At 39.1% G+C, this 14,105-nt stretch overlaps 1 protein-coding gene across 1 annotated transcript in view; it reads right to left on the reverse strand.

The window, feature by feature from the left end:
* Positions 1 to 14,105, reverse strand: part of EVC2 (EvC ciliary complex subunit 2) — a 61,515-nt gene that overhangs the window by 41,698 nt on the left and 5,712 nt on the right. Inside the window, exons 3-7 of the mRNA XM_056490108.1 lie at positions 9,659 to 9,819; positions 9,058 to 9,123; positions 5,121 to 5,307; positions 3,324 to 3,433; positions 2,150 to 2,212 (exon numbers count right to left, since the gene is read on the reverse strand). Of these exons, the coding sequence (XP_056346083.1) occupies positions 2,150 to 2,212; positions 3,324 to 3,433; positions 5,121 to 5,307; positions 9,058 to 9,123; positions 9,659 to 9,819 (587 nt within the window). The remainder of the gene's footprint in view (positions 1 to 2,149; positions 2,213 to 3,323; positions 3,434 to 5,120; positions 5,308 to 9,057; positions 9,124 to 9,658; positions 9,820 to 14,105) is intronic.

Genomic DNA, 14,105 nt, shown 5'->3' on the forward strand with positions numbered 1-14,105 from the left:
CATGACACTGAGGGAAGCAAGCCTCATAAAAGTCAGTGTAAAGGAATTATCATCTCTCCCATACAACATGCTTAGATGGGAGAACTTCCCTTTTCACCAATGTCCCATTCAGCTTCAAACTCCCCCAGCCAAGGGCAGAGGCACAAAGTTCTCACAAGCTCTGAAGCGCTGTGGGATGACATCTGGCACGGACACTCAGATGAGCAAAACTCATATTTTTTCATAACCCACAAAATGACCTTATTCCAGGCAACCAAGCACTTTCTTTCAATGGCACAAAAGAGAAATCCACAGGGTTTGTAAGACTTTAAAGAACAGCATAGTTTCTAAGTGTTCAAGCAAATCATGTGAAAGCTGATGGGACCAATGTAGCATGACACTGCCACGACTAAGTAATTAATTCTTCACTTGTGATTCCCAAAGTCAACATCTACTGTCCACTTAGCCACATATGAGCACTGACTTTAAAACACCCATCAACAGGCTTAAATAATTATTTTTTAATATACAAATCTGAGATGGAGAGCATTTATGACAGCTGACAATATGAACGAAATAGAATAAATCACACCTTCTCCAACCAATCCTAATTTCCTAATTGGTTTCATTCCACAACACCTTATGCTTGGCCACAGCCCCAAGTCAAATATCGTGCATGTGAAACATGATGTGTTAAATAATTTCTAAGCTTTATTTTTCCAAAATTTACAGTATTTTCCATATATCTTTACCACACATTTTAGTTACAAAGCCTGTTCATTTACTAAATTCAAATGCAGCTGAGCTAATTTCACAGATTGCAGAAATTTTCATGGTCAGTTGAGACCAATGTAGCTTACAGTCTTGGCTTAAGACATCAGCAACTGCTGCAAATCAATTCATACTGAACTTTGCAAAAACATTCATGAAGTTATTTTTTAACCCAGTCACCTACTTCACAGTTTACACCTCTAAGAGTTTCCAAAAAATAGATTTATGGCAAGTCCATTTGTAATTCTTAGCTATACAAATGCCCAACCTTTTTAAATATTACTAGATTGTTATCCAGGGACAATGAGTTCTTTAACTTATGTATAGTTTTACTTCATATTGTGTTTAATTATGGCTTTCATTTTAACAGAATGGGCACTTGATCTTCAATTACAAGAAAGCCATGTCTGGACATGTATTTGTTACAGTAATAAGAGCTGAGAAGGCAGAGATTCCCAGCAGAAGAGAATACTGGAACAAGAGGTCCCTGTGCCCCATGTCCAAACAGATTACTTATCATAAAGGCAGAGAGAAACTCATGGGACAGGTCCATGGAAGGAATGAGTGGTCTAGTCCTCAGGACCTATTCAGGCATGCCCTATCCACATGCACAACCATGGCAAAAATGTTCTGTGGTGAAACAAACTGCTTGCTTCTGCCTGAACACAAAGTACTCTCGTGAACCCACTCACAGCCTCTCTAAAAACGACCCCTTGCAAAAGCAGCCTATCGGGTTAATGAGAGGCTGGGAGAGAAAAACAAGTTGGGGGAAGAGATTACTCTAGTAATTAAACTGATGGATGAAGTAGAGATTTTTTTTCATAAAAAAATTATCTAGAAGAATAATACTGCTGCAATCAATGTAATTTTGAAGGTTTATTTGGCATTTTAAAAACTACTTTTCAGAACTACTTCAGAAGCCAAGAACAGAAAGTCATATTGGAAGAATGACAAGTTAAAAAATGAAAGGAAGCATAAACTATGTCACTCTTTCTGCAGTTTTATTTCTCAGGCTTGAGTACCAGCATCATACAAAAACCTTCCCTCAATACGTGGAGGATAACAAAAAGCTTTCTCATGGTGGCTAGGCACAGCAGCAGGTGAGCATATTCCTCATCAGTTTCCTGTGCTTGGATGATTCCACAAAGGAAAGAACATGGCAAGCAGCATAATGGCATTTTCAGATTTTCCATATTGCTGGTTTAAAAAAAGACCCCTTTCGTTGAGTCCTGTTTTCTTCTTTTTAAAATCTGAGAAGGCAGAACTTGTGTATGATAACCAGCCAATAGCTGAGTGATGAGACAAGTATATAAGCACATCCTTAGCTCCCAGGATTTACTTTAGATTGTCCAGAAGTATAAGCAGGAGAGTCAATGTAATAACAAATCACAGAATTTACCTTGATCTTTTCTTCTTCTGTTATGGTAAATGATGCTGTCAATGATACAAGATGTGTTTTATTCTGAGAGAGATAGAAAAAATTACTTGTATTAAAAGAAAAATCAGAATCCACTGGCAAACAGCCTAGTCTCTAGAAAAGCCTCTCTCTAACTATACCTCTCATTAAGCTTAAAGCTGAAATAAATCTGATAGCAAAATGCAGGGTGTACTTAGGGGTAACACTAAAAGACATGGAAGCAGCTGCTCTGTGGGATACACTCCCCATATCCCAATACACAAAGTATTACATTTTTCTTTGCCTATAAAATCTGAGTTGACTGAGAATTCACAGAACAGGAGCCACAGTCAGTACAAATCAATTCACACTGCAAATCAATTCACACTGCAAATCTCTACTTTTACCATGTCCTGTGTTTTTAAGTTTTCTTTTCCACCACTCTAGTACCACTTCCATACACATGGAACATTTTTTCCTCCAAAACCAAGGAGAAAGGCAATTGAAATGAAAATACATCTGCAAGTTATAATTATATGCAATTATGAAAAGCACAGAAAAACCATCAATTTAAGAATTGAAAAATTTTACTTTGGCCAAAACCACTTGTCCTGCCTCCTACTCAAAGCCGGGTTAATTCCAGCATTAGACCAGTTGTTTCAGAGCCAGGTGCAACAGAGTTCTCAAAAATCAACGAGGATGGAGATTTCTTAGGTTCCCTGAAAAATCTTTCAGACCCAGAAAACTCTTATACCAAAAAGCTTCTTTTTTAGGAGCAATGACATTTTCCTTTGCTGCAACTTGTTTTTCAGTTAAAAGAAATTATTTTATTATAAAAATATGGCAAAACTTTCAATCTCTCTTAGACTTCAGGAATACACATGTAAGCATGTAGGACACTTATTTCCAGGACAGCTCAATAAATTGGAGAGAAATATTAAAAGTACAAAGAAAGGCTACAAGACAACAGACAAAAATACTTTACTTAAGGAGGTCTATGACTTCTTAAGCTATGAATAATAGTTCATGCATTTATAAATTCATGGTGAACAATCAGAGAGCCTAAGAGTTTCATTTCACTACATGATGGCCTCATTGTTTAGACAGGCAAGAACCAGCTTGGAAACTGTTTTTTACAGAAACTGTGAAAAGCAGAATAAAACTGTGAATAAAATACCTGTGATGAACTCCTGAAAGTTAGCTTTGCAGGCAGTGTCAAGACCCTGCCATGCCACATTTCTTCTGCATCAAGAAGTGCAGAGTAGTTGACTGCAAAGTATTCTCCACCTGTTAAAACAGGGATATGGATAGATTTGCTCTGCTCCATGAAAATTTCTCAAAGATCCCTGGGGAAGGCTTGGGACAGCACTGGAGCTTTTCCTTTCTGACAGAGCAGATGCCACACACCCAGAGTAGACAGTTCACGGCCAGTTGAGCTCAGCAATATCCTTTTCTTCATGTCTCCTGCCTCTAAGAATTAAAGCAAATTCGCCCAGGATCTGGAAACTGCATTAAATCATACCCCAACCTACTCAAAAGCATAATCTTTTGATATCAAAACTCTACATGAGACTATTTTAAAATATTTTTTATTATCAAAGGGACTGCCTAGATTTTAACCACTAACATGTTCATACTCCCCTTGTTGAAACCAAGGAGAAATCTGACAGATTTCAGGTGAATTTTGATTCACAATGCACTGAAGTAGGAAAAAATTATTATGGCAAACATTGAGCATGACAGTACATAGACTGGTGTAGATAGAGCCTTTCTGTCCTGCCCTAGTGGCAAGATATGGGCTGACTTCAGGATTAATACAGTAATGACCAAATCTCTCCAGAAATTTGGTCTGCTGGATTTTCTTTCACTCCAGAATTTTTCACACTGATTTGTCAGGAAAAGCTAGCTTCAACTCCAGATTCAGTAATTATAAATAGACTATGTAGCAGCTCCAACTTAGTTTACTAGATCAGATATGCAAGCCATTTTTCTATTCTTTCTCAGGAATAATTGTTTCCAGGAAATCTCTGTGGAAAGCAAGCAACTCCTTGTCATTTCCAAAAAAAACAGTTCTGCAATCAGTACCATGGCTCACACTGCTGTGATCAGAAAAGGAGTTTGGTTATCCAATTACAATCAGACAGCAGCCCCAAGTCTACTTATTTCCCATTTCTACGTGGAAATCTTTCACTATGAAACTATCATAACCAGAGATACTTTGATCATAAACAGGAATCAGTGAACACTTCTGAAGCTTCTAGAGAAATACCATGCCTCCCAAAAGCAAGCTGATAATTTTTGACATGCTTGTGATTAGGAAAAAGGAGATGAAGAAATCAAGAAAGATAAAATTTAATACGTGTGCACTGACTGAACTGCTACCAATTAGAAAAGGAACAAAATGACTTCACAACTGGAAGAGGTTTATCTCTCTATGACTTGCTTTGACTTTATAATTTGTTCAGTTTGGAGAGAACAGATACTGAGAAGAGCTGCCTTATTTCTGATGAATCATTTTCCCTGTTTGCATGGTCTTTTGCAATTCCAGTGCACCTCAATACCTCAGCAAGCTGAAATGCCACACTTGGCTAAAGATGGCTCAAAATATGATTAAAATGCCTTTTGCAGAAGTTTTTAAAAATATCCAAAATGAACAAACACAATTGTGAAACTCTTTAATTTTTGGTGACAACTTTTACAAAGCACAGGAGGCTCAGTTCTGTGCCTGGAAGACTGGAAGCTGTTCAAAGGTGGGAGTCAAAACAGTTAACAGTGAGCTGACAGAATTGGACAATGCAGCCTAAAACCTTTCCCAGACTTTTTTCACCTACATTAACTGATAATAAAATAATTTACACCACTATAAATAAATAAATAAATAAATAAATAAATAAATAAATAAATAAAGACTATGATTTTAACAGATGCACTTTGACACGTATTATCAGGGGTATTTTACTGCAGATTTTGTTACCTTGCAAGAAACTTTTCCTGTAAATCTGTATGCCATCTGTGGTCTTATTCCCACTGGTTTTTTCAACATGTAAACCAGTGATGTTGTCCAGGAGGATAAGATCTGTGATGTTTGCTGAGAGCAATGTGTTGGTGTTATTAATCACAAGTGTAATGTATGCAGTTTGAGGGTCACGTTCAACATCCACCTGAAAACAGAAATATTAGTATTAATGGTGCAAAATGGTGCAAAATCAGCCTGAATTACAAATAAAATTTCATTATATGTGCAAACTGATTTTCTGAAGGTATTCTGACTGATCTGCAAATGAAACCACATTCAGTTTGATCTCACACTCCCAGTGAGATTTTAATCTTTGGTATGTCAAGCTGCTGCTTGAAGACAGAAAGCCAGAAAGTGGGAACCCAGCTCATACAAGACCAGAAGCATAATCAAATTCTGAATATCCCTGTGATATTGCAAAATTGGATCATAACTTTATAACTAGAGTTTGGAAAATTCTTAAATTTGTACCTTTGTACCACGAGGATGTTTCTTTTGCAAGCTGCCTCAGTGCAAAGTAATTCTCTCCAAGCAGTTTTGGTCTCTATTTTCCTTTCTTTCATAGCAACCCCATTCTCTGAAGGATGCTGGCTGTCTCGACTTGCCCTTCCCATGTTAGGGCAGGTGGAGCCACCACTCAGCCTGGGAGCTCATGGCTCTGCTTCCAAATAGCAGTGAAGGTTGTATACTAATCACCAATCTCTAGCAACATGCACTCATGTGATTTTATTTATTTATTCCATTAGCCCTTAGTCTTATTGAGCAATTATACCCTATAAATGAAATTACTCTGAGCACAGAGTTGCTTTCTGACCTCTCACCTTCCAAACTGCCTTCCTCCGTAACTTGTATTAAATCAGAATTTTCTCAGTCTTTATAGGATCCATAATAATATGGCAATCTATAGTATATTCATGATGATTTATGAGGTTTCAAATAATGACACTAAATGAATAGTCCCTTAACTGCCAGAATTATGATTCAGGCCAACCTTTTTCTTTTTGGATCTTCCTTTCAAGGAAATGTCTACACTGTATCTGGACACCAGCAAATACAAAATAATTAGGTCCCCACGAAAAATAAGTTCTAAAAGTATGGATTGTGATAGACTTCAGATATCACACCAGAGTTCATGGTAGCCACAGGGTTCAATACATTTAGCTATGCTCTCATTGTGCACTGATCTCTGCATTTCATACTAATTCTCCATAGAATCAGATCATGGTTTTAGAATTACACGAATCAAGGAGAAGAAACAGCTTCATGAAATTATTATGGCTTAGTCCCCATTTCTCTATTTAAGTGACAAAATTCCCAACTATTTATTGTATAAATAATATATAATATAATATAAATAGCTGCAAACAACGTATAAAAATGTAGGTAATAATGCATGTACAAAAATAGGCTTAGTTAGATTTCTAAGGAAACCATCACAAATTTCATATACTTGTGTATCATGAGTTATATGCCAACTTCTGAGAGTTAAAATCATCAAGTATTAAAAATGTGTTATATTTTGGTCAGATTTTCTCTTTCCTGGTTTCTGAACTGACATGATGCAGTCAAGATGTCTTTCAAATTTTCAAAGGCTAGATAGTTGCTTTAAAAAGCAAAACCAAAATGAAACAGGTAAAGAAAGTCTCAAAACCACATTTCTCATTAATATTAAATACATTTTTTATTAAAACCATTCCTTATTTTTGACTGGCAATCAGACTTAAACTCAATTGCAAAGGGGTTGAAAGAATTTGGATTTTTTTTCCCCCTGAAATCAGTAGATGAGAATCCAGCAACAGGCATGGTTTGATTGCTCCTAGAAAGAACTCCTCTACACAGTGCTGCCACTGTAAGCAGTGACCAATGGTTACCTTGTCTAAGCTGCTCCTCTAATTTGCCTGAAGATGTTTTATCTTGCTTTTGGAGCAGATGGTTAAGCTGCCAGGCATCTACAGGAATCAAACCCAATCACAGCCACTGATGATGCCTAAGCACCTACTCTATTTTCCCTCTGCTGCTGAAGAGTTCCATGTGTGTCATCACTCCCTCACTTCAGGTACCTGGGAGAGTGGCACATAAGAACCACAGCGAGACCATGGACATGACAGGAGAAAAGAGAGGAGGAAGGAATTGCTACGGAAGTTGAAAGGAATGGAGGATTCTTGTTAGGAATAAGTTAGAACTAGAAACAGGAAAGGAGGGAGAAAAAAAAGATTATAGATTCATTGATCATCTCCAATGCATGAATGCTTAGGAGTTTAAGAAACAAGACAGGTAAAAGTGTTAGAAAACAAGCAATTAAATTTAAAGATTTATTTCAGCTCTGCTAAGGATTATTGTCCCTGTGAAGTACTAGTACAGAAAAGTTCATGTCATACTACGGAATGAAGCTCTTAAAGAAGAACATTTCTGGAAAGAAGGAAGTCAGTAGATGCTGGAAGAACTGGTAAAATATAAGCATCTCAGTTTTAGTAAGACTATTTCTACATTAAGATGTTAGAAAAATCCTGAATCCAAGAAACAAACATGCAACACCTCCATGGTCTGAGGAGCAACTCATAGCAAGAGGCAAATCTGCAAAATCCATTTTTTACTATTTAAAACAGCTAAAGAGCACCATATGGCCAGTCTGTCTCTTAGCATGAGAGCATTTGTTCACCTGAAATAGGACTGAAGCAGAAGACAAGGTAAGCCAAGGAAAATGAAATGTGAACTGCATTTGCAGGTGGAAAACAATCACATATAATTGTATAATTGTATCGTTTTCAGTAACAGCTCTTCAAAAGCATTTTCTGATAAAGGCAGCATCTACAACAGATTACCTTTAATCTCCTACAGAAGTCATTTTGCAGCTTTTAATGAGCCTATGTGAGGCTGTTTTGCAAACAGCAGAAAAAAAACCACAGGACCGTTTCTGAGAGGCTCTGCTACAAAAATTAAGAATCCACAGATAGAAAAGCAGAAGATTCTGTGTAACTATTTATGTCTGAAATGCTCACTATTCAGCCACATTAATCATGATATGCTACCATTTCAATAATGACATTAGAGGTGATAGTGCCATGAGATGTGATGTATATTCATTCTTCTCTACACAGCTGATCTGGTGAGGTTATAATGTCACCTCTTCTGTACTGGTTACTGAATCCTCCACCCTCATAGGCACAATTTCAGTGGCTGAATTCAGATTGGTTGGATGTGCTCTCTCTCTCTCCAGGAGACAGCTAAGATGAACTGACTGTAATTATAAAAATTCATACCTGCTTCATCTAGTGCAAAGAAAGGGAAAATAAAAAAGAAAAGAAACGAAAAAATAAGAGTCTAATAAAAATAAAATGGGAAGTAAATATTTTCTTACAATAGGGAGGTCTTTGCTCCTCATAAGAATTTACACAAGTCAAATGAAACCTTTTTTCATTAAATACTGTGCTGTAGCTGAGTCCCATTGAATATGCAGACTGACACAATGGTTTTTCTATGGTTGGGTGCTAGGATGCCCAAACACACAATGGGTAACAGAGGGGTCAGTCCTTCACTTGACTCAGGTATAGCACCCATGGCTGGGCCAGTGGAATATCTCAGAAGGTTTATCTCTACCAAGTCTCTTGGCTGATTACTCTGGAGTTCATTGGGATTTGCCCATTTGCAGTTTTAGAAATTCACAGTCAGGTTTTTACTTCAACCACAATCCAAAACGCCCTGAAGCCTGAGAGATTTCACTGACTTCTGTTTTGAATCAACACTGCCAAACAGTGCCTCTCAGAGAGTGGGACCATCATGATATCAAAATGCACATACTCCCAAAAACTCAGCATGGGCACAATTAGGTTCCCACTTTTTAAACGTTATTTGGTCATTAATACCAAATTAACAAGACAAATGTAAGAAAACTTACCATACCACATTTCTGAAGAGTTATGCCAAATTCTGAAGACACTGACATATTAGACACATCTTCAGGCTATGGAGGAAGAGGAAAAATTTACATAGTGTATGAAAACATAATTCACAAACTTCAGCAACAAGTCAAATTATATAAATAAAGAAATTACTAAAAAAAGTTTAGAGGTACTAATCACCTTCAAATTTAAGAATTTTATTATCCCAACAGTTAAATCTTTTTTCTGGTCCAAATGTGTAAAAACTACTTAATCCCATAAGTATTTATCAGAATCTTAATTTATATATTTATCTTTCGACTATAACAATTCACAAAAAAACCACACTATGCACAAAGTCCATCAGACTATACAGATTCTTTTCATTACTAAGTGTCTAGCAGAATTTACACAGCAATCACACAGCTGTAACTGTCACAGTAATTCTTTGGAAGACCCAAAACTAGTTGGTGAGGCTGAAGTGATGTCAAACGAACACAAACATCTGAGACAAAATTAGAAATGTACTAACTGGATAGTAAATTCCCAACATTCAGTTTTTACAGAATGGCTACAATCTTTACAAATGCTGCAAGTGGCAAATCATCTTTTACTGACCAGAAGGTGGCTGAGGTCAGACTCTCGTTTGAACAACGCCTTCTTTGTCCATGAGGGTATCAAGGCAAACAGTGAATGGCTCCACTGGCTGTCCGAGGCTGCAGAGGTCAGGAGCTGATGAGAGACTGTGCTTGCCTGAATGACCACAGGTAAGGGCACTGCTGAAAACCAAGGCAACATTCAGCATTAGAGCTAAGGCTGGGTCCTGCATGGCAGCTGCCTGGTGCAGAGTCCAGCCAGGGAGGGGGCTCACAGCACCACTGGTCTGTGGGCACGCAGAGCCAGATACTCTCCCTCAAGGCACTCAAAATCATGCCAGGCAAAGAGACTGAGGCCAGCCAGGAAACAGAGATGGGATTTGTCCTACAAAACCCAGCAGGAGTCAGAACAGAACTGCTTCCTCCCTAAGGAACTCCCATAACACCCCACAGAGAACTTCCTACCATTTAAATATTAAGCATTTAATGCATGAATTAAAAGGTTTAAGCCATAAGTCAACTGTTAATATTTTCAACACAAAGAAACTTTCAGCAAAGCATAAAGAATTCAAACAATTCACAATGTGAGGGGCATCAGTGCTAAAGGTGCTCTCCTTCAAAAATAGTCTTCCAACTAAGCACTGACCTTGCCAATACATATTCAGAACTGAAATACCTCTCAGTTGAGGATGGTCTCAGTTGCATTTCAGTTGAAGTGCCATCAAATCAAATGCTCATAAATTTAATAATAAGCAATATAAATGCAAGCTTATACTCTTAAATTTTTATGAAAGATTAGTCAGTGATATCACACAAAATAACAGGCACAGTTTTGAAATCATATCGCTTTAATCTATGAAAGTAAAAGCACCTATGACATTAATAAAAGAAGCTTGTACTAAAGAATTTAATATGCTAAATTGCCAAAAAGTAAAGCTGCTGAATTAAGAGAAAAATGTCATGAAAATTTAAAATGATAGCTGGTTGTCTATGTTCAAAGAAGTAACTTTTTCATTTTTCACTTAATACTATTTTCATTCATTACTTATTTTAAAATCAATTTTCAGCAATATACATTAATATGAACAAAAACTCCCATTAAAAAGGCAAGTAATTTTGTGAAACGACTTTTCTATGAAAAAGCCTATTTTATATTAATAAAATATGAAAAGCTGAAGACACTAAAATCTCATTAACATGAGAAGCAGCAGTTTTTTTGAAAAGCCACTGCTTTGTAAGAAGAACAATATAAGAAAATACAATTAGCTGCAAGTAGAAAAGCATGAATAGAGCATTCAGAACTGGACCCTTAAAAGGAGTCTTAAAGCATTAATGCACACAAATTACTGAAAATAAGTCTGTTAACATAATGAATGAGATGCAATCCTGTTGCTTCCAAAACCCAGGTGGACACGTACTTGGTGAGCTTCCTTGTCTTCCCATGTTTATTTGGAAGGGAGTAGTTTATACTTGACAAAATTGTGGATATATGGACCAGGGAAAGCTGGTGTCTATATTTTATGACCAGTTTTAATTCACTTCTCTAAGTTTTACTTAAATATTTAAGCCACTGTTAAACAATGTGACACACTCGGACTAATTTAGGGACTGTAAAAACAACAGAACAGAACCCGGCTGAGGTGGTAAAATATGTGAAAGAGAAATGCCACAATAGCTCCAGGGAAAAAAAGATTACTACAGTGAGCTGGGCTCTGGCGTATGCTTATCGTACCCTGTTAGATAGTGGAGAACAACAAACAAAGGAAAGGGAACAGGGAGATAACATAGCTACTATGCCAGCTACTCAGGCTGTAGTTAACACCCCGGCTCGAGGACAGGGATGAAATTAGAAAGCAAGCTTCAACCAATGGCTGTGGCTACCAGTACAAGGAGTGGGAAGTGCACCAAGAAGACCGATCGGCCAGTGGAGGATGATGATGAGGATGCAGGAGAAGGACCTTCAACACCTCCTGATGTAAAATCAAGAGTTAAAACCACTGGTGTGAGATCAGAAACTAATAATGAGTCCCTGTCCTTAAAAGATCTTCGGGGTTTAAGAAAGGATTATACAAGACAGCCCGATGAATCCATAATTAGTTGGCTGGTCCGGCTGTGGGATGCGGCAGGCGAGGCTACCATCTTAGATGGCACTGAGGTGAGACACCTGGGATCCCTGTCTCATGATCCGGTCATCGATCAAGGTATGATGAGGGAGGCTAACCCTCAAAGCCTCTGGGCACGTGTTTTAGACAGCGTAGCACAAAGATATCTGTGTGCCGATGATCTGTATATGCAGCAGACCAAGTGGAAAACCATAGAGCAAGGGATCCAACGTCTGAGGGAGATGGCAGTGGCGGAGATCATTTTTTCAGATGATATAACAACTAGGAACCCAGACCTGGTACCATGCACACCTGTAATGTGGAGGAAGCTGGTGCGACTCGGGCCATCTGAATATGCATCTGCTTTGGCAATAATGAAGCGAGAAGAGGTATATGAAACGGTGCTGGACATGGCGAAGAAGCTCCGGGCATACGCGGATGCTGTGCATGGCCCAACCCATGCCAGAATCGCCGCCGTGGAAGGTGGAGCTTCTTCAGCCCGTGTCACTGGTTCTTCTTCTTCATCCGCGACACCGAAACTTTCACCTTCGGGCCAGTTTGTAATTATTTCCAGAATCCCAGGATGATTTAGTTTCCCGATTCTGGCACGCTGAGTGATGAGGGCTATCCACTTGCTCCACGTGGCACTGGTGGCATGGTGGGTTGAGGGAACCTTTCCGCTGAACATCCACCCCAGCACCGGTAGTCGGGGTGCCAGGAGAAGCTGTGCTTCCGTACCAATGACTTCTGAGGCGGCTTGGACTCCCTCATAGGCGGCCAAAATTTCCTAGGGGAAAGCAGCAGCAGCCAGGGCAGAGCCGGGGCAGCAGCAGCAGCGGGCAGAAGCAATAGGGCAAAAGCAGCGGGGCAGAAGCAGCGGCCGGGGTAGCTAGCGCAGCAAGCAGCAGCAGCAGCCGGGCAGCAGGGCAAGCCAAGCAAGCACAGCCCCGGGGCACCACCCCCCCAGGGGGGGAGAAAGGGCACCGGCGGCAGCTCCATGCAGACAGCGAGGTGTGGGAGCGGGAGAGGAGCAGACAAAACACCAACCCAGGACACCAACTCAGTGAGAACAGGAACATGTTTAATTACAGCAAATGTCCACATATCTTTGGGGTTGGAATTTTTTCAAGACAGTCATACATGGCTTATTTCTATTTCAAGACTAAGCAATCACTCAAGTCACTCAGAATGAAACCAGTGCTAAATTTTCAGTGCAGTACAAACCTCCTAAATAACAATCTGAGCTCACCTAGCCATGGCACTCCCCAGCAGGTCCAGATATACTGTATCCTCACCTCCAATGGTTCCAAACCTGTTTCTGACTACTGAATCAAGCCTCTTTGCAATTTTGTATAAATATATTCTTACACTGAAAAAGATTAATTTTATATATGCTGTGTCTCTCATAAATTAATGCAATTGTCACCCCATTCCTATGAAGGTGGGGCAACAATTCTCTTTTTTGTTTTCTTGCCTGACTACAGGAAATGCACTTTACAGTAAACAGAAACCCTGAATGAGCTTCTTTGTAGGGCTTCGTAAGAGTCAGAAGTCAAAATGACAAAATATATGAACTCTGCTGAGCAACTACTATCTTTAAAGTGCTTCTAGTTTAGCAGATAATTTCCTTCTGAATTTTGGATGAGGTTGGTCAGCCAACAAGAAGTGTGCAATTGCTTCACAGAGTACCTTTTGATCTTGTGTCCTGCGTAGTATAACATCTCCATGAGCACACCCAACTGCACTTTACATGAGACAGCAAAGCCTGACACTCCCCCTCTAGAGAGTATCAAGTCCACAAGTATCTGAGAAAGGATGGTATAGGCATAACACATTCTGTCATTTTCACAGAAATTCTAGATTTCTGCTCTGAAATTCATTTTTTTTTAACAAATAGATTCATCTGACCTTGGAAAATACTAACACTTGACTGCTGAAACCTTTCATTGAGAAGCACAGAGCTTTCTTTTGGATGCCGTTCAGAATCGTAGTTTGTTTCCATAGTGCCATCAACAGTGCCCCTTCGGAGATGCATCCCTGTTCTGACAGTGGTTCTGAGGTCTCCTTGTTCCTTCCACTCTTTTCTTCCAACAGCTTCAATCTTTGCCATTTTTCTGGCTGTTTTCAGAAAAGCTATTATCAGGCTGCATGGTGATCATTTTCACTGGTTTCTAAATGGCAACGATTCCCACTCCTTTTCAAAAGAAATTCTTTGCAGGGGAACTGTTTCAGCCTTCCACACAGCCCAAGTGGCCCCTCTCAGCTGGGCTTGCCAGGCTGCCACCAGGCATTCCAGGACTACAGCACCTCAGCCAAAACATTTCCCAGCAAGTGAACTAGCAGAGCATGGGGCTTAATCTGGGGCTT

This window comes from Oenanthe melanoleuca, chromosome 4 (assembly GCF_029582105.1).
Source record: "Oenanthe melanoleuca isolate GR-GAL-2019-014 chromosome 4, OMel1.0, whole genome shotgun sequence".
Classification (NCBI taxonomy): Eukaryota; Metazoa; Chordata; class Aves; order Passeriformes; family Muscicapidae; genus Oenanthe; species Oenanthe melanoleuca.